Consider the following 21,105-nt stretch of genomic DNA (forward strand, 5'->3'; position numbering starts at 1 on the left):
CTCGATCCCAGGACCTGAGTCAAAGGCAGATGCTCAACACTGAGCCACCCAGGGGCCCTATTTTTAACTCTTTGAGACCCCTCCATGCTGTTTTCCAGAGTGACAGCCCCAAGTTTGCACGTGTACCAACCGTGTAGTATACGTTTTTAAGTTTTGAAAATTCTGGGAACTTAATCATATAGGTCATGTGTATCACAGTCCTGAAAGGAGGCACTCCCGGAGCCTCTGTCCTTCCTCTTTTTTTTTTTTTTCTGGCTGAACAGCCTATCCCTTTAGGATCTCATCTTCAGGAAACAACTCCCCAGACTATTTTCCAGGGCCTCGACTGCCCCTGGATTCCTTGAGGTACCAGTGGCACACCCAATAGACACGGCCAAACCCAAACTCCTAAACCTCCTCCCTAAGCTTGTCCTCCTGTGTTTCCTGCAAACTTCCAAGTTCTGAGGCTCCCTTTTCTCCCCTCTCCCACACCTAGCATCCCACGCGGGTCTGTTGCTTGGACGGCCTTTGACCCCTTGCATTTGATGGAATCCCAGGTGTCCTAACGGTGAAACCTCTCGGTGCCTCCATGTCCTCTCGTCTTTATAAGGGGCTGCCAATAACAAAACGGTCGTTGTGGGAGTTACGGGAGTCGGTAAGGCGTGATGCCTGTTGCTGCACAGCAATCTTCAGGACCTCGAGATGAAAGTGCCCCTGATTATCTCTTATTGTTGCGGTGGTTCAGGAATGCGGGCCTTGCTCTGCCCAGCAGTTCTGGGGTGGGTCTCCCTAAAGGCTGAGCACCGCTGATGCTCCCCTGGCGTCTGTCTCCCTGGTTTCCCTGCATGGTGGCCTCAAGGCAGCCAGACTTCTTATAGGGTGGCCGGAGATGCCCAGAGCCAGTGGCCCAGGACAGGCCTGGGGTGTGTAACTGAGCTCCCAAGTCCTGCTCTACTTGTGCAGAGGAGCAATCACGAAACCCTATGTGGGTTTAAGAGAAGGAGGTATAAACTCTGTGCGTGGAGGCCGTGAAAAACTCATGGGCTTGGGGCACCCGGGTGGCTCAGCGGTTGAGCATCTGCCTTCAGCTCAGGGCGTGACCCCAGAGTCCCGGGATCGAGTCCCACATCAAGATCCCTGCGGGGAGCCTGCTTCTCCCTCTACCTGGGTCTCTGCCTCTCTCTTTCTTTCATGAAGAAATAAATAAAAAAGGAAAAAAAGAAAAGCAAAACCTATGGGCTTTTTAAAAAACATCATAATAAGTGACCATAAAAATGTTTTTTGCCATTTGGATGATCCAGTGTGTCTCTCATGGCCCAGTAATTAAAAGACTTCCTCAGGGAAATCCCTGGGTGGTTCAGTGGCTGAGCGCCTGTCTTCAGCCCGGGGCCTGATCCTGGAGACACGGGATTGAGTGTGTCTCTCATGAATAGATAAATCTTTTTTTAAAAGCACACACACTAGAAAAAAGATTCACCAAAGAAGGTGAACTTCTCCAATATATGAAGTATTCCTACAAATCAGTAAAAAGGACAAAGGAAACAGACAATTCAACAGAAAAGAAAATACAAATGATCATTAAAAAGATGCTTAACCCTATTCACAGTTGAGAGAAAGGCAATTTTTCACCCAGTGATTTGCAGAGATCAAAAACTTCGGTGACAGCCTGCATCGGGGAGTCTAGAAACACTTTCCACTGCCAGTGCGACGTCTGGGGAGGGCAGTTGGAAACCCCACTCGCAAATGCAGACTTCATCCAGCAATGTCACTTCCAGGAATTTGCCCTTCAGACGTATTCACACATTTACAAAATGATTTCTGTAAAAGGTTATTCATCTCAATATTGTAATAGTAGAGGACTGGAAACAACCCAAATGTCCACCAGCAGAGGGAAATCTAAATTACGATCAACTTAAAGGAATTCCATGAGGCCTAAGAGAGAAATGATGCTTACGTGTCCTAAGATGTCCTCATCCTCAGGTATTTTGTTGCTATGCCCAGAAACCACAAATTCGTGATCATGACTCTTTGTGGTGGAAGAGCCAGAGCTGAGCGGAGTGGGGAGGAGACTTCATCGTTACTCATCTGTACATGGCCCAAACATTGAACCATGTGAATATACTTCCTATACAAAAGTCTAATTTTTAAAAAGCCCTATTGTCATATTTTACAGATAAACAGAGCTCTCAAAGGATTGAGGAGCCAAGAGAAGTAATGAAATTAAATGCCTTTGTATACTCTGTTATTTCTATGGAATGAAGAACAATATGAAAATCCACCTTTTGTTTTAGTACTAAAAGAACGCTCCAAGACTTCAAGAAAAATAGACAAAATCTTCCATAACTATTTAAAAGTATAAATATCTAATAGCATTAGAGCACAAAACTCAAATAATTTTAAGTGAGAAATTTCACAGGACTCAAATGTCTGAAAAACAAATACGGAAATGACAGATTACGGGAATCGAACTTTTGGTACATGCAAATTAAAGGAATCCAATAATCCAAAAAATAAGACTTGAAAACATTCCTTTTAAAAACATCTAGTTACGTACATGAGTGCAGTGCGTAGCCCTAGGGGAGAACCATACTAACTGCTTCAGGAAATTAAATTTCTGAGCTTGACCTAATCAACTTGTATTTAATTAGTCTCTGTCTCCTCGGGATTTTCACCCTGGCAGGTCTCCAATCCATGTTCTCCCGCCAGCGTCCCAGCAAAGACTTTCTTTAGGCTCGGACGCTGCCGTGCCTGGCCACCAGGCCTCCATTCCCCCGCGCCCTTCCTAGCACCACTGGAATTTCTAGCATAAACCCGACGGTCCCAGTCACCACCTTGCTTCAACACTCTCATTAGTTACCCAAAGCTCAAAGGCTTTCACGTGGCTACTCTTTTCTCCCTTCTCTTCAAAATTCCTTTGCCCCCAAATGTGGAAATTGCCTATTTGATCTTTTTTATTCTTATTTTTTAAGCTATTGATTGGTCTTGGGCTGGGCATCTGACTTTAGCCAGGCCAAAAATAGTCCACCCCAGATATTTTAACTTGGGATTGACAATCAGTTCATCTCTCTGAACGTCGGCAGCATACAAAAGTTCAGACGCAGGCAGTGGCCACATTTTCTGCCATCTGAACCAGAAAAGGGGAGAAAAATCCAGTTGTAAGAGAGAAAGAATGAGGATGTGCAGAGAAGCTTAAGCCCAGAGTTAGGAAACTGGGTACCCAATCCCAGCATTTCTTAGAGTCCAGCTGCATCCTTGTCCCGGAGTCCAATAGGATGAGTCAGACTCCTCCCGATAAATCCTCCCCTAATGGGAGCTACACCACACCCTAGGTTGACAGCCTCATTTCCTGTTGTTCTGACCAGCTCTTCATTGCCCTGCACTCGCTACCCTGCATCAAAGTCAAAACATGGCTCCATGCTGTGTGCTCACTGTCCTAAGTATGATTACATTTACCATATTATATTGTAGAATTCCCAGGTGTTTACACAGTATTTTGCAAGTTCTTCAAGGACATCGTCTTAATCATTTATGTCGCTCACTGCCCAACACAACTGGAAAACACATAGCAGATACTTGACAACCGTTGGACAAATCAGGTTATTCCAATCAATTAACTCTTGCCACAAAGGCTCTAGCAAATTTGCCCTCAGAAGACCTGACCAACTTATTATCTTAATAGCTGATACGAAAGCAGTCTTTCATGAATAATATGATTTTGTGTTTGAGCAGGAGAGTAACTGACATGTGAAATAAATGCACTGGGTAAAGCAGTATTGACTTCAGAGGCCCAAGTGCCAACCCACACTTTTCCTAAAGGGCCTGAATCAGTAAAGGTGAATGTAGAAATTACAATCTTATACCTACAACAGAATTCCTTCTTTTTTGTCATACAATTTATAATTATTCATTTCGTTTTGCCTTTTCTAAGTCTGGGGATGTCAACAATTCTTATAGTATTCGTTGGCCCTGAAGTACTCTTCAACAAGCTGATTACTTAGCCATACAAATGAAAAAAAATCTACCCTTATCAGCTAATTTTAGTATTTAGGGTTTTTTTCTGAAAAGTTCTTTAACCCTAAATGTGTTTCCAAATAGATTTGTTTGTTTCTAATGTATTATATATACTTTACCTGGAAGCCAGAGGGGAAAAGAGATTTTTTCGTTTTGCTCTGTAATCATCCTAATAATCAAACAAAGGGAATGAAATACAATTTCTTTATGGCAAAGCTGGTTTATTGAACTTCGTAAGGGAAATGTTACAGTGACACTATTCCACAACGAAATTATTTAACTTCAGATTTCATGAAGAAATATATAAGCAATATACTGTCAATAAAGCATCATCATTAATAGCTAACTACATATAGATTCTGGATTAACTTCCTTCAGTTGTTCTCAAATTAAGACTTTTCCAAAACATATCTGATGTTTTCAATTAAATGTCACAGCTAAAATAAATTCACACAGGAGTTACAAAACATGTGACTTGTGCTTTAAAAATTTATAATTATTTGTTTGATAGCCACCATTCTGTAAGTGATTTCTCAACAATGAAGTGTTTTATAAATATTTTGGAAAATATCTAAAACCTCTATCCCCATTCAACTGATAAGTATGCTCTTTTAAAAAATAAAAACATATGTAGAAAAAATTAAGAGAGTAAATCATTACAAATGAGATACAAATATTTTAAAATTAATAAATATTAAAGTGAAAAAATAAGTTCTTTTACAGAACTGTAAAGGATACCTGTATTAAGTTCTTACAAAAAGAAATAAAGTTAAATTATTTTTTTAATCATTATTAACAGCACTTAAAAACATAAATGCACTGGGAAAGTTTGTAAACTTTCTTCTCACACTTTAGAAAATGTTTTAAAAGCAATAAACGGATTCCCTTCTTTAAAAAACTGTTACACTCACCACAATTAGCACAGTTGTCATTGTTTTTTACTATAAAAATAGTTACAAATCAACAATTTAAATTAAAACCATTTTAGCATAAGAAAAATGGATTAATCTCCCTAAACACAGATAAAGCCAACTTGTTTTTCCTTAGGCTCTAATATTTAAAACTGAATAATTATTTCTTTCAGTTAGTTCATTTAATAGCATTATCTTGTTTTTATAATTATTCAGTTAGGATCACCATAATGATTAAATAAAAATCTTAAACTAGATTACATATTTGAATTCTCACATTCTGAAAATATTGTTAAGTATAATCATCTTTTGGCTTATTTACCTCTAAAATTATCAAGGACAGCAATCTATCAGAATTAGTGAATGTGTGCACTTCAGTTAAGGTTCATGGCTTACATTCCATTCGTGTAATAGCTTTGTATACAAGCTTACTATTTTCTATGTGCAAAGTCTTAAAATCAAAATAAATTTTTGGGGTAAGAAACTTCTTGTACTATTCTTTACATCACTAAGAGAGACAACGTATTTCTCAATATCTTATTTATTTTTCATACCAAGGAGGAATAGCTTGTTGGGACCATAAAATTTAAAGATTTTAAAAACTGGTATGCTACAACACGATACTATTACAGAAATATATGTAGACTCCTAGCAATCAGAGGTGTGCCTTCAGAGCTACAATCCAAATAGAAGTTGATTTGTTAACTCAACCTTCCAGTCATTGAATTGACTGACCGTGGCGGGGAGAGCAAGAGATACTATGCCAGACCCACAGTTTGAGATTACAGAAGCTAAGAATAGGTCTCCTTTTGTAGCCAGGAATCACATTTATCTATTCTCCCCCCAAATTACAACTCCTCCAATGCTTTCAATTTGTTTTTTACTAAAGATACCAAAATATAAAGCACCTTATTATGTCACTTCATTTAAAGTCAGACTTATTTTTGCATATTTTAATAGAATTTAGTAAGAAAACAAATTTTTTCTAACAATAACAATGACTTCTGTAGATCTGACTGATAAATCAATTAGAAATATCAAGCACGTGGAATCACTGGAAGTCATTCTTTATACACTGAGAACCAGAAAACATTCTATGCCTTCTCCTCCCACTGAAACTAAAAATCATCTTGGCTCTAACATGTACCAATAATAATGCAATTAAATACATCAATAATACGAAGAAAGAACTTTAGGGAGAGGCAAATACCAGTTTTGTCCTATTGAGAATGCTTCCCATTCAAAGGACATACCTAGTAGGTATGTCCTATACCCTTTTATTTCTTTTCTATCCCTGGAACACAGGAATGAACAGTGATTTACTCCTAAAATACCATCATGCTCTCATTTGAAGCCTCCTTCACTGGGCTCTCAACGGGAAGATGTTCTGATTCATCCTACCTTTGCTTCATTTTCAACCTCACGTGAAAACCAACTTTTGCCCTGTGTTGTCATAATGACAAACTTAATTAAGTAGATACAAAATACAAAAATTAGCATGACAATGATAAACAGTATAATGTCAGGATGATCCATTATATTTGAGATTAAATCTTATGACTTATCACTGTCATACTTCAAAAGTATTTCTCTAGTCAAAATTAGATAGTATAATAAAGACTGTTACTTAGCACCAGCATGTCATTGCAGGCTTTGGTTCAGGCTTCAGAATAATTCCGTTATCAGGGGGTTGACTAAGCATTAATGGTTTGTGGCTCTTAAGTTTATGAGCCAAGGTCATAAATATAGCTTCCACATGGTCATTATCATTGGGGTTTTTCGCAGAGGTTTCAAACAAAGGCATACTGTGTGTGTCAGCAAATTTTTGTGCCAAGTCTGTAGGTACTTGAATGGCACTTCTCAAGTCACATTTATTTCCAACGAGAATCCGTGGTATGTCACTGGCTAGCAAATGCTGTTTGCATTCTTCTATCCAAGATGGCAGGCTATGAAAACTAGCCATGTTGGTCATATCGTACACGAAGACAACAGCATGTACATTTCTGTAATAGTGCTGGACCATGCTCTTTCTAAATCGTTCTTGTCCTGCTGTGTCCCACAACTGGATCTGAAAATGGAAAAAAAAAAAAAAGAGAAAACTGAAAATTTCATTCCAATTATACTTATGAGATTTTTGATCAACTCTGCATGGTCTTTAGTAATTCTTAAATTACACTTTGATCCTTCTATAGTGCCTTTTCAGTGTAATTTGTGGGACCCAAACTTCATGATACTAGTTACTTCATAATTAATGCAAGTGTCAGAACAAATATTTCAATTCAGCACTTAAATTTTAGTAAGTCAAATTTGTTTGGGTGAAATTATACCTCAAAAACAGATTTTAGGGCAGCCTGGATGGCTCAGCAGTTTAGCACCTCCAGGGATGGAGTCCCATATCAGGCTCCCTGCATGGAGCCTGCTTCTCCCTCTGCCTATGTCTCTGCCTCTCATGAATAAATAAATAAAATCTTTAAAATCTAAAAAAAAAACAAAAACAAAAAAACAAAAAAAAAATCTGACATTTTTATTTAATATTTTAAAATCATTTTTTTAAAGATTTTATTTATTTATTTATTAATGAGAGACAGGGAGAGGCAAAGACACAGGCAGAAGGCAGAGTGAGAGCCCGATGTGGGACCCAATCCCGGGACTCTGGGATCACCCCTGAGCAGAAGGCAGACACTCAACTGCTGAGCCACCAGGCGTTCCTGAATGTCAGATTTTAACAAACATATTAAGCATCTAATTCCTGTAAATCTGGTTACTATATGCCCTTCTCCACCTTCCACTAGACTAACTTAAAATAGTAGACGTAGGACAGATGCTATGAGTCATTAGGTTTATTAGTCCTCAAACCAATATATACAGACCTTCTATGAAATCCCCCTTGAAAATCTTAAAAGGCTAGAAAATCATTTATTTAACCTAAACATGTCTACCAACAAGACTAGTCCAGTATCTCCTAGTTGAAATACAGGGGGCGGGGTGGGGAGGATTGAGGAAAATAATATCTAAAGCTAAGTATAAGTTATGTGTCATGATTCTCTGAATTACCCTTTTGTTTGCTTCCTAAAAAAGTTAACTGATGGGGGTGGAAAAGACTAGAGGTAGATCTGATTAGATACCTTTTTTTTTTTTTTTTAATTTTTATTTATTTATGATAGTCACACAGAGAGAAAGAGAGAGGCAGAGACACAGGCAGAGGGAGAAGCAGGCTCCATGCACTGGGAGCCCAACGTGGGATTCGATCCTGGGTCTCCAGGATCGCGCCCTGGGCCAAAGGCAGGCGCTAAACCACTGCGCCACCCAGGGATCCCTGATTAGATACCTTTTGATAAAAGACTTGTACTATCTACAAGGAAGCCTCAACTGGTGATTTTTCAGAGTGACACAGAGTAGAAGGAAATGTAGATGGCCCACAAAGTAGGATATAATAGAGTGCTCAGAATATGGCAGCACATGGTTAAGTCCTCAATGAAGATGTAATAATGAATAAATACATTTTAAAAATGTGATTAGAGATGAAAATATTGATCACAAATCTCTTCCATGGTACCTTAATTAAAAAAAAAAAAATGTTTTAAAATAATCTCTACAGCCAGTGTGTGGCTTGCACTCACAACCCCAAGATCAAGAGTTGCGTGCTCTTCTACCTTGGATTTAATCAGCTCTGAGCGGTTTTTTTGGTAGTTCCTTTTAAGACCAAGTTTCTCCATTTTCTTAACATTCTCCCTTTCTTTCTAATTAACATAAACCAAATTTTGCTCCAGGTGGAAATATAAAATACTATATAAACCTGATCTCTCAGGCTCCCCTGGAACTAAGGGAGGCCAAATGACAGTTCTAGCCAATAATTTGCAGACAGTCTTTCAGGGGGTTTTCCGGGAAAACTATGGATATGTGATTTTTAAAAGACAGAGCATTTGGCAGGCGCCTTTTGCACCTCTCTCACTGCACCCTTTCTGCCTGGAATGGGATATAATGACTGGGAGTTCAGCAACTATCTGCAGAGCATGAAGAAGAAAGAGACACAGAATAGCAGAAGTCTACATAAACCTTGAATCTTGCTGCCTCGGGTCTCCTTAGAACATGAGAAAAATAACAGCTTACCCTGGTTAAATCATTATAGTTGAATCTCTTAGATGTAGCTGCATGGCATCCTAAAATTACTTACCATGCATACTGTTTAAACCTTTACCCCTTACACTCACATGTACTCACTAAATCACAAGGTTTTGCCTCAATGCCTTCCTAGAAACCATGTCACAAAATAAATTATCATAAAATGCCCACCGTGTGATGTAGGCAACATAAATGGCAGACAGGCTGTAAAGACTCCATATCATATATATCAGAGGTAGAAGCAAACAGTTGTCAGCAAAGCAAACTAAGTACTAACATCTAAGACTATCTAAATCAACAAGTATTTACTTAATGCCTACTACATGCCAGAGATGACTGTTACACCTCTAGGCCTTAGCTTCTTCAACAGTGAAAGTAAAATTTAGTTTCAGACCCTCTAAAATAAGCACTCATAGACTAGCTGCAATGAGTGTGCAAAGAGCTACTGAAGTGCTTAAAATACTTTAAAAATACAACTTTCCTTTAAAAACATAAAACTTTCTTACCCCAACTAACAGATTAAGAATACTCAACATACAATTAAAAATGCTTCTGTAGATATCAAAGCATACTACACAAAGCTACAATAATCACACCGTGTGCTACTGGAATAAGATTAGATGTATAGATCAACAGAACAAAACTCACAGTCCAGAAATAACCCCATACAGCTACGGCAAACTGATTTTCAACAAGAGTACTAACACAATTCAGTAAGGGAAAGAATAGTTATTTTAACAAATGGTTCTGGGATAACACACAAAAAATTAGGTTGGACCTCCTACCTCACACCATATATAGAAACTTATTCAAAATGGACAACAAATCTAAAGAGCTGAAACTATAAAATTCTTAGAAGAAAACATAGGGATAAGTATTTGTGACCACACTGGGTTAGACAATGGTTTCTAAGATATGATATTTAAAACACAAGTAATCGGGGGATCCCTGGGTGGCTGAGCAGTTTAGTGCCTGCCTTTGGCTCAGGGTGTGATCCTGGAGTCCCGGGATCGAGTCCTGTGTCAGGCTCCCTGCATGGAGCCTGCTTCTCCTCTGTCGGTGTCTCTGCTTCTCTCTCTCTGTGTCTCTCATGAATAAATAAATCTTAAAACAAAAAAACAAAAAACACGTGGATCCCTGGGTGGCTCAGTGGTTTGGCGCCTGCCTTTGGTCCAGGGTGCAATCCTGGAGTCCCGGGATCAAGTCCCACATCGGGCTCCCTGCATGGAGCCTGCTTCTCCCTGTGCCTGTGTCTCTGCCTCTCTCTCTCTGTCTCTCTCATTAATAAATAAATAAAATCTTAAAAAAATAAAACACAAGCAATCAAAGAAAAAATAGACAAATTGGACTTCATCAAAATTAAAAATGTGTGTTTCAAAGAATATTATCAAGAAAGTGAAAAGATGACTCACAGAATAGGAGAAAATACCTGCAAATAATATCTGGTAGGGGTATACCATCCAGAATATTTAAGACCTCTTATAACTCAATAATAAAAGGACATATGAACCAATTAAAAAATTGGTAAAGAATATGAATAGACATTTCTCCACAGAAAATATACAAATAGTCAATAAGCACGTGGAAAGAGGCTCAACATCATTAGCCATCAAGGAAATGCAAATCAAAAACAAAACAAAAACAAAAACAAAAAAACCAAATACCACTTTATACTCACACTAGCAAGGCCTAAATTAAAAAAAAAAAAAAATGGATGGACGATAAGAAGGGTTGGTGGAGAAAATCTGGAACCCTCATACATTGCTGGTGGGGATGCAAGATAGTACAGCCACTTCAGAAAACAGTTTGTCAATTCCTCAAAAAGTTAATCAGACTATGACTTCCCACAAAAAGGAATAAAGTACAGATACGTGCTACCACAAAGATGAACCTCCAAAATGCACTGCATGAAAGAGGCCAGACACACATTCTATGGTTCCATTTACATAAAGTATCCAAAACAGAGAAATCTATAGAGATGGAACATGAGAGGTTTCACTTTGGAGTGATGGAAGTATTTTGAAACTAGATAAAGGCGTGGTTATACAACATTATGAATACTAAATGGAATTGTTTACTTCAAAATAATTTTATGGGATCCCTGGGTGGCTCAGTGGTTAAGCATCTCCTTTCGGCCCAGGTCATGATCCTGAAGTCCTAGGATCGAGTTCCGCATCGGGCTCCCTGCATGGAGCCTGCTTCTCCCTCTGCCTGTGTCTCTGCCTCTCTCTCTGTGTCTCTCACGAATAAATAAATCTTTAAAAAAAAATAAAATAAAACAAAATAATTTTGTGTTAATTGAATTTCACTTCATAAATTATTTTTAAAAAACATAAAATGGATTTGCTGTATGACCCAGTAATTCCACTCCCAGGTATGTACCAGAGAGAACTGAAAAGACATATTCACACAAAAACTGGTACACAAATGTTCCTAGCAGGAGTATTCGTAATAGCTAAAAGGTAGAAACGACCCAACTATCCATCAACTGATGAAGGAATAAGCAAAATGTATGTCCATATAATGGAGTATGATGCAGCCATAAAAAGGAATGAAGTACTGATACGTGCTACAACATGGATGAATCTAGAAAATATTATCTTAAGTGACAGAAGCCAGACACCACAGGCCACATATTGTTAAGATTCCAAAAAAAAAAAAAAAGATTCCATGTGTATATGAAATACCCAGTATAGGCAAATCCAAAAGCAGACTGGTGAGTGCCAGGGTTGAGGGAAGGGGAGGAATGGGGAGTGACTGTTAAAATGGGTTTGGGGTTTCTTACTGGAGTTCTGGAATCAGATAATGATGACAGTAAATATACTAAACCTTGCAAATATACTAAAAACCAATAAATTGTATATTTTAAAAGAGTATATCTGATGGCCTGTGAATTATATCTCAGTTTTTTAGAGTGACAAAACAAAACAAAACAAAACAAAACAAAAAAACCCACTCCAAACTGTATCTTTAACATTTAGAAAGATATTTGGGAAATATTTTAGATGACCTATATAAAAGCTAGCCAAAGAAACTGGAGCTGATCTCTTCTCTTTTCTCTTTTAAGAACATTCCTCTATAGCTCAGGTATTCATTCAAAAACCATTTCATCAATGAAAAATGATTTATGATGTTTTAAGCAAAGAATATTTATAAGTTAAAAATAGATAAATGATAAGTACCCCCCCCCCAAAAAAAAATGAAAAGTACCCAAGGAAATAATACGAAAACATTAATCACGGTTGTCTTTAAGGTAATTTCTCTGCTTATTTCTACTTTTCTGTTTTCTGTAACAAGCAACCACTTCTTCTATAAAAACAAACTAAACTTAAAAAAATAATAATTACACAGAATTTAGACCTGCCTCAAAGAGCTGCAAAAGTCCTCCATAAAAGTGGTGATGATGAGACTGCTTATCCCTAAGAAAACTGTTGGTTTGTTTTAGGATGAGACGGACTCAACAATACTTGGCTTTCCATCAGTCCTGTTCAGAACTATGCATTCTACTATATCAAGACTTCCCGGAAACAAGAGGTATGAAATAGTAACTCTTCACAGTTTACCAAAAACCTATACAAGTAAATACTAAGTTAATGAGGCATTCACAAAGGATTATTTAAGAAGAAGCTTCAGGTGCCTGAGTGGCTCAGTCAGTTAAGCGTTTGCCTTCAGCTTAGGTCCTGGGATCAAGTCCTGCACGGGGCTCCCCATTCAGGGGCGAGTGTGTTTCTCCCTCTCCCTCTGCCCCTGCTCTGTTGCTCACTCGCTCAGTCTCTCAAATAAATAAAATCATTAAAAAGTAAAGACAAAGAAACTTCAAAATTTCACTCAGAAAATTGCTGAAACAACGAAGGCTCAGCAAGGGGGCTAGGGAAGGAGCAGAGAGACTCAGCAAAGAAAGGACAGGACAAGTGATAAAAACAGCACCAGCCTTAAAAGACAAGAGAAAATTCTGACCAAAAGAGAGACAGATAGGGAGATACTAAGGGGACAACGGTACCCCGTGATAGCATAGAAAAGTCCTGAAGTTAGCTTTAAGTAGAATGATACATACGTGTTTAAAAAAGGGGAATAACACTCTGGAACCTAAGGAAGTGACATGCCTTTGTTTGGTTAAATGAGGAAGTATTTTCAGAGCAATTTTTCCCAATTTAATAATGTTTAGTGGAAAATGGTTAATGCATGCTCCCACAGATATTACCCCCATTTTAAACATTATAAGGACAACATAAAATATACCTCAATATTATTTCACAAATCTCTACTTTAAATTCCAATATGAAGTTCCAACAAAAACAGCAACCTAGTTATTTGCTAAATCCCAACAGTAGATTCTTATTGTTGGTATAATAAGCTCTTTTAGATTTATTAAAAAAAAAAAGATTTTATTTATTTATTCATGAGAGACACAGAGAGAGAGGCAGAGACATAGGCAGAGGGAGACGCAGGCTCCATGCAGGGAGCCTGAACATGAGACTCAATCCCAGGTCTCCAGGATCAGGCCCTGGGCTGAAGACGGCACGCAACTGCAGACCTACCCGGGCTGCCCTTTTAGTAGTTTTATTACCAAAATGAGGAAGTGATCTGGCCAAACTAAATACTATTTTTGCTTGACTCAAAATGATAAAGGTATTAACCCAAATGATCTTCCTTCTTTGACCACCTATCAAATTTCCATTAGTTTCTCTTATCACCTCAATACTGGATGTCCAGAGGAGCCTACCAGTGGATCTCTGTTTCCATACATTCCATATGGATCCCCCGAGTACTACATAGTTTAGAGACTGAGCTAGATACTCAAAGAAGTCTATGGCATTACTAGACATGGATCCTGCTCTGAATAAGACTGAATAGGATGATAAAAGAGATAGAGACACCTACATAATACTGTGAGGAAAGAGATCATGTAAAGACTCAGGTAAGGTGCTAAAGGGAGTCCACAGAAGGAAGAAACAGGATGGAGAAGGAGAGGGGCAGCCCGGGTGGCTCAGCAGGTGAGCGCCGCCTTCAGCCCAGGGTGTGATCCTTCAGCCCAGGGTGTGATCTGGGAGACCCGGGATGGGGATTGGAGTCCCACATCAGGCCCCCTACATGGAGCCTGCTTCTCCCTCTGCCTGTGTCTCTGCCTCTCTCTCTGTGTCTCTCATGAATAAAGAAAATCTTTAAAAAAAAAAGAGAGAGAGAGAGAGAGAGAGAGAAGGAGGGATCAAATATTTTTGATAGACGCACTGAGTTTAATAAGGAAGAATGACATGTGGTGAAATATGAGCAGAGGGGATATTCCAGGCCCAGTAGGGCATGCAAGGGAAACCACAGGGATCAGCAAATAAGCAGCTGGACTATAGGTACTTGAAGGAAATTAATGGGGAAAAAAAAGTTTGAAAAGCAGTATGGAGCAAGATGAAGGAAGTCCTACATTCATTTTAAAAGTTGGAATTTTGGGAATCCCTGGGTGGCTCAGTGGTTTAGCACCTGCCTTGGGCCCAGGGCGTGACGCTGGAGTCCCGGGATCGAGTCCCACATTGGGTTCCCTTCATGGAGCCTGCTTCTCCCTCTGCCTGTCTCTCTGCCTCTCTCTCTCTGTCTCTCATGAATAAGTAAATAAAATCTTCAAAAAATAAATTAATTAATTAAAGTTGGAATTTTACAATAGAATGGAGAACTACCCAGGGCATCTGAGGCAGGGCACAGAGATCTCCCTAAAGTGCAACACTAATCTGGCATTTGGGCAACAATGTACCAAAAAAGGTCATTGCCAACTGGGGATGAGAGAGGAGTTGGGTTGCTGTAACAGTTCATAGGGAGGTAAAAAAAGACCTGAACCAGGACTTTGAAGAAAGGATGGATGAGAGAATCATGCACATAGAGAACCAACTGGATGTAGGGATAAAAGAGAGGGACGAGGCCTTGAGGATAAAGAGGACACCATGATGCCAACCTAGGTGATGGTGATGTGGGGAGAAACAGGAGAAGCAGATATGCCAGGGAAGATGAACTCACTTTAGACATTCAAGGCAAAGGAGGGATTATCCAAATAGCCATGTCTAGAAGACAGTGGGAAATGCAGAGTGACTTGAGGAGGGGAGTGGGCTAAACAAAGATTTGGAAGTTACCTTCATGGATTGACAACTGTCATCAAGAGACTACCAAAGGAGAGACTGTAGACAGAAAACCAGGTCAAGGGGCAGTCTGAATCTCACTCTAGATTCATTCTCAATCGCTGCCATATTTATCTTCCTAAAACACTTGGTTTTGTTTTTGTTTTTTGTTTTTTTTTTAAGATTTATTTATTTATTCAGAGAGAGTGAGAGAGAGGCAGAGACACAGGCAGAGAGAGAAGCAGACTCCATGCAGGAAGCCTGACATGGGATTCGATCCCGGGACTCCAGGATCACACCCCGGGCTTCAGGCGGCGCTAAACTGCTGCACCACCGGGGCTGCCCAACACTTGGGTTTTTTACCATGCATACAAAATGAAACCTAGACCCTCTAGCTTTGTTTTTCAAACTCTTCACAAATGTTGCTACCAACACCTTCACCTTCTTCCCGCTTGCTACCTTTCCACAGGAACCTCTGATCCTGCTGGAGCATCCTGCTGATGGTCCTCTTCAGAAAAGCCCTCCGTCTATGAAACCTCGCCTAGCACTCCAAACACATGATTCCTCCACCCACAACCAAACAGTAACCTGGCACTCATTCAGTGCCTGGTTTTGCTGGTCATCTTTTTTTAGGTATATAAACCTTACCCCAATCCAGGACAGCAATTCATCTATGCGCTCTATCAGGGTCAGCAAACTTTTTCTGTAAAGTGTAAGAATAGTGAATATCTTAAGACTTTGTGGGCCTACCAGTCTTGGTCACAACTATTCAACTCCCGTTGCAGCACAAACGCAAGCACAGAATGTAAAGTCATGGGGCATGACTGTGTTTCAAAACTTCATTTATAAACGCTAAAATCTGAATTTCACATAACTTTCACCTGTCATGAAATCATATTCTTATGATTTTTCCCAAACCATTTTAAAAAGTGAAAGTCATTTTTAGCTTGCAGGCCATTAAAAAAAAAAAAAAAAAAAACTGGCAGCAGGCCATGATTGGCCCTCAAGCATAGTTTGCTTAACCCCCTATGATGTTATCAAAATTCTTTGTGACTGACAAAAAATGTCATCTTTCCTGCAACTACTCCTTAAATATTTGTTTTACCAATGTGGGGACAGGTCCTGATTACGTTCCTTTAGTTAATATTAACATCTTGTATTTAACATGGCAAAATACCTCTATGATTGATAAGCAAGCCATCCCAATGTTCAAATAGAAACTGCTGGCCCCTGATGAGAAGACAGATTAAATGCAACATGAGGCTGTCATCATGCTGTTGGTGTCTGCCATTGTCATATGCTTGTATAAAAGGAATACAGCGAGTTATCCTGGGGATACACATACAAAGAAGGAGCATAAGGATTAGGGTTGAGAGTCTTAATTTAAAAATCAAATGTGTTTTTATTTAAAGAATCCAGTCTATAATTTTATTCAACTTCCAAAACTCTGCAAATAAGATTTTCCTTTTTCATCCATATATATATGGTACTTAGACGAACAAATCTAGACTTCATTACATTTTATAGAACGTTTTCACTGATTCTGAAAGGGCAGTGCCCTAAGACATGCTCTCTGAAAAACTTCCAGCCCACAATTAAAAGCATTTAACATATGACTCCTGGGTGGCTCGGTCCATTGTGTCCAACTCTTGATTTTGTCTCAGGTCGTGATCTTGGGGTACTGGGATGGAGCCCCAAGTTACACTCCCTGCTCAGCAGGGAGTCTACTTGAGATTCTCTCCCTCTGCCCAACCCCCACCACGTGTGCACATGTGCATGCATTCTCTCTAAAATAAATAATCTTTAAAAAAAAAAAAAATCGGAAAGCCCGGGTGGCTCAGTCAGTTAAGCAACTGTCTTTGGCTCAGGTCATGATCCCAGGGCCCTGGCATTGGTCATACTGGGCTCCCTCTGCCCCCTACTCATGCTCTCTCTCACTCTCTCAAATAAATAAATGTAATCTTAAAAAAAAACTTAACACAGTATCTCAGCTTTACCAAACAAATAATATTTTTTTTGGTCTAGAATGTCATTTTATTCATAAAGTAACATAAAACTTTCCAGTCTTCACTTTAAGATGAAAAATGAAGACATGTCATTTCAGATAAGGCTAAAAATTTTCCAGAAAGAAAGTATGTATGAATGTTGCAGCAGCACTTAAGATGTATCACAGGTTAACAAAGAAAAAGCAGAAGTAGCACATGAAATAAACTATATTCACTTCAGTTTTTTAAAGACACTAGAAAATAGTTTGCTTTTTTAAAAAGATTTTATTTATTTGAGAGAGAGAGAGAAAGAGCATGAGTGGGGGAGGGGGCCGAAGGAGAAGCAGATTCCCCACTGAGCAGGGAGCCTGACTGGAGGTGGGGGCGGGGGAGCAATCCCAGGACCCGGAGATCACGACCTGAACCAAAGGCAGCCCCTTAACTGAGCCACCCAGCACCCCTAAAAATATTTTTTTTTTAAGATGTTATTTATTTATTCATGAGAGACACAGAGAGAGACAGGCAGAGGGAGAAGTAGGCTCCATGCAGGGAGCCCGACATGGGACTTGATCCCAGAATCCCGGGATCACGACCTGAGCCAAAGGCCAACACTCAACCACTGAGCCACCCACATGCCCCAGTTTTTTTTTTTTTTAATCTCAAAATATTTCTGTAAGAGTCTTTTCAACCACAATAAAAATCTTTCAAGTCTTAAAAGCTGGAGGTACAAGTCAATGGCTAACCCTTAAGAAGAAAAAAACTCAGCATCCAGGTCTCCATCAACCAAACAGGTTAAGCTAAAGCTCAAGAGGAATAATCCCAGAAAAAAATATTTTCTCCTTACTCCTCTCAACCAGAATAAACTCTATGCTTCCAGATTGATCATATTTATGGTTCTGGTTTACTTATCACTGCCAACACTTACCCCAGTAGTTAAGTATTCAACTTAGATACTGGACATGTTTTATATTTTTTCAATGAAAACATCTCATTGGGGATCCCTGGATGGCTCAGTGGTTCAGCGCCTGTCTTCGGCCCAGGGCATGGTCCTGGAGTCCCGGGATCGAGTCCCACGTCAGAGCTCCCTGCATGGAGCCTGCTTCTCCCTCTGCCTGTGTCTCTGCCTCTCTCTCTGTTTCTCATGAATAAATAAAATCTTAAAAAAAAAAAAATCTCATAAATTTGCAACTCCTCCCGTTTCATTTCCCCCTACTTACATCTTTAAAATCATGCTTTTAGGGGAGTTTCTCTCACCCTCAGTTGTCTAAACCCTACTGTGCCTCTACTTCACACTCTGGTGCACAGGCACAGAAATGATGGTGCCAAAGACAAACAAGGATGTTAATCCACCAAGGAAGAAGAATCTTTTTAAGATTACCAATTATGAACCAGGTGCTTCATGTATGTTGGTGTGTAATCCTCTCATCTAATCTCATCTCATCTTATATGGTGTTATCCCAATTTTTCAGAAAAGTAGTCTCTGAAAGATTAAAGAGCCTGCCTAAGGACCAGAGTAACCAAACACCCCAGTTCACCTACGACTGAGGGGTTCCTGGGATGTGGGACTTCCGGGTTTAAAACTGAGACAGTCTTGGGCAAAACTGGTCACCCACCTAGGGACACATCGCCCATATCCTCACCCTTTCATCGGTTCAGATTCAAGCTAAATCTGCTGGACTCCGGAGCTCACGCCCTTCCTCCCGGGTCTCCTGCCTTCCCCACACTAACTTCCTTCTCAAACCCCAGAAGCCTCATTATGTGCTTCACACCCTCAGGATTCTGGGCCTCCCCTAATTCTAATGAAAAAGATTCCGGGGGAAAAAAAAAATAGATTCCGTTCTCTTCTTATTCTGTCTTTTCTGTTGTAATATACACAGATCTTTCTTAACTTCCTGATACAGTGTTCCCAAAGCACCATCACACTGGCAGCCTGGATGGAATAATAAAAAAATTAAAACATAAAAGGCAAAAGGGCCGGCCTGTAGAACTAGATGAACATCCTAATATAAAGCAAAAAAGTAGGGGCGCCTGAAGGGCTCAGTAGTTGAGCACCTGCCTTTGGCTCAGGTCGATCCCGGAATCCAGTCCCACATCAGGCTCCTGCATGGAGTCTCCTTCTCCCTCTGCCTGTGTCTCTGCCTCTCTTTGTGCGTCTCTCATGAATAAATACTTAAAATCTCTAAAATCCACAAAGCAGACAGTAAACGCGGTATAAGGAGGCAGGGCGTTTCCTGGGGTCTGTATGTCCCGGGGACGTGGAGTCAGCGAGGGCCGCGGGCCAGCGGGGTCCGGAGGGAAGAGGCGCGTCTGAGGTTCACACGGGCGGAGGTGCCGGCCCGTCACCGTCCTCATTCCCGCCCTCGGAACTCTGGCCTGGCCTGGGGCCTGGGGCCGCCTACCTCCTCCTCCAGGACCCGAGCCCCAGGGAAGAATTAGGGACCGGGAGGCGGAGGCGCTAAGACGACGCTTTCTGGAGAACCGAGCAGGAACTACCACGGATACAGTAGTTCCGCCCGAAGATAGATTTTTCTGGACAATTCCGTGTCCTACAGAAACGTGAACACCTGCACGCAGGGCGCACCTAACTGCTTCCTCGAAGGCCGCAGGACCCGGCGGCCTAACCAGCGACCGGCCGTCTCTTACACGTTTCCCGCCTGAGGACCTCCAGGCTCCTCCTTCGGCCTTGGTTCGCGGCCTCCCGACGGCGGAGACGCTGCCAGCGAGCGCGGACCCGGCCACCGGCTACCGCGCCCGCAGCCGCCGCGCCCTTCCCAAGCTACAAGCGGCATTTAAGAAATAAATAGGATAAAAGTCGCCCGAATAAACCGCGGGTCCGGGGAGTTTGCAGGGCTCGCCTTGCACGGCCGCCCCGCGCAGATCCTTCCAATCTGCACCCGCAGCCTCCACCTGGGCTTCAGGGAACACGGGCGAGGCGCCACCGCGGGCAGCCCCACACCCGCCCACCTTGATGCGCCCCCCGTGCGGCGGGGACCCGGACCCCGGGCACGCCCCCGCGCCCACCTTGACCCGGACCCCGGGCATTCCTCCCCCCCCGCCCGCCCACCTTGATGCGCCCCCCGCGGCTCACCTTGACCGGGCCCCCGGGCACGCCCCCGCCCACCTTGACCAGGCTCCCAGGCATCACCCCCCACCCCCCCACCTCGACCCGGCAGCCCCCCCCGCTCACCTTGACCCGGCCCCCGGGCATCACCCCCCCGCCCACCTTGACCCGGCAGCCCCGCCGCCCCACCTTGACCCGGCCCCCCGGCAGCCCCCCGCCCCCCCCACCTTGACCCGGCAGCCCCCCACTCCGCCCACCTTGACCCGGCCCACGGGCATCCCCCCGCCCCCCCCACCTTGACCCGGCAGCCCCCCGCACCTTGACCCGGCCCCCCGGCAGCCCCCCCCGCCCCCGCTCACCTTGATGCGCTCCCCGTCGATCTCCACGGCTCGTTCTCGGAAATCCACCCCGATAGTAGCCTCCGTGCGGTCGGGGAAACGGCCGGCGCAGAAGCGGTAGGTCAGGCACGTCTTGCCCACGTTGGAGTCGCCGATCACGATGATCTTGAAGATGCGGGAGCGAGCCGGCGGCAGGAACCCCGCGGCCCCCGACACCGCGCCGCTGGACGACAAGCTCGCCTCCAGGGACGACTCCATCTCCGAGGCGGTTCCCGGGACCCGCCCCGACCCGAGGCGGCGGAGGAGCGGACACGCGCACACGCCCCGATGACGCCACCGCCAGGCGCGCGCCCTGCCAGCCCGCCCGCCCCGCCCCGCTGCGCTGCGACACGGCGGCCGGGCCCCGCCCCCTCAGCGGCAGCGCGCCTGCGCAACGCCCGGCCCCGCCCCCTCAGCGGCAGTGCGCCTGCGCACCGCCCGGTCCCGTCCCTCAGCGGCAGCGCGCCTGCGCCCCGCCCCTCAGCGGCAGCGCGCGTGCGCCCCGCCCCGCCCCGCCCCGCGCGGCTGTAGCGCCCAGCGGCTTCGCCGCGATGCTCCTTG

The 21,105-nt window shown here is 42.4% G+C and overlaps 1 protein-coding gene across 1 annotated transcript; it reads right to left on the reverse strand.

The window, feature by feature from the left end:
* Positions 1 to 4,190: 4,190 nt before the first annotated feature.
* RAB33B (RAB33B, member RAS oncogene family) lies at positions 4,191 to 20,862 on the reverse strand. Its single transcript, XM_025462284.3, has 2 exons — positions 20,527 to 20,862; positions 4,191 to 6,969 (listed from the first exon to the last, which is right to left on the reverse strand). Exons 1-2 carry the CDS (start codon positions 20,761 to 20,763, stop codon positions 6,529 to 6,531), a joined length of 678 nt encoding a protein of 225 aa, XP_025318069.3. The 5' UTR covers positions 20,764 to 20,862; the 3' UTR covers positions 4,191 to 6,528.
* Between the last annotated feature and the right edge of the window lie 243 nt (positions 20,863 to 21,105).

The sequence above is a fragment of the Canis lupus genome, chromosome 19 (genome assembly GCF_003254725.2).
Source record: "Canis lupus dingo isolate Sandy chromosome 19, ASM325472v2, whole genome shotgun sequence".
In the NCBI taxonomy this organism is placed as follows: domain Eukaryota; kingdom Metazoa; phylum Chordata; class Mammalia; order Carnivora; family Canidae; genus Canis; species Canis lupus.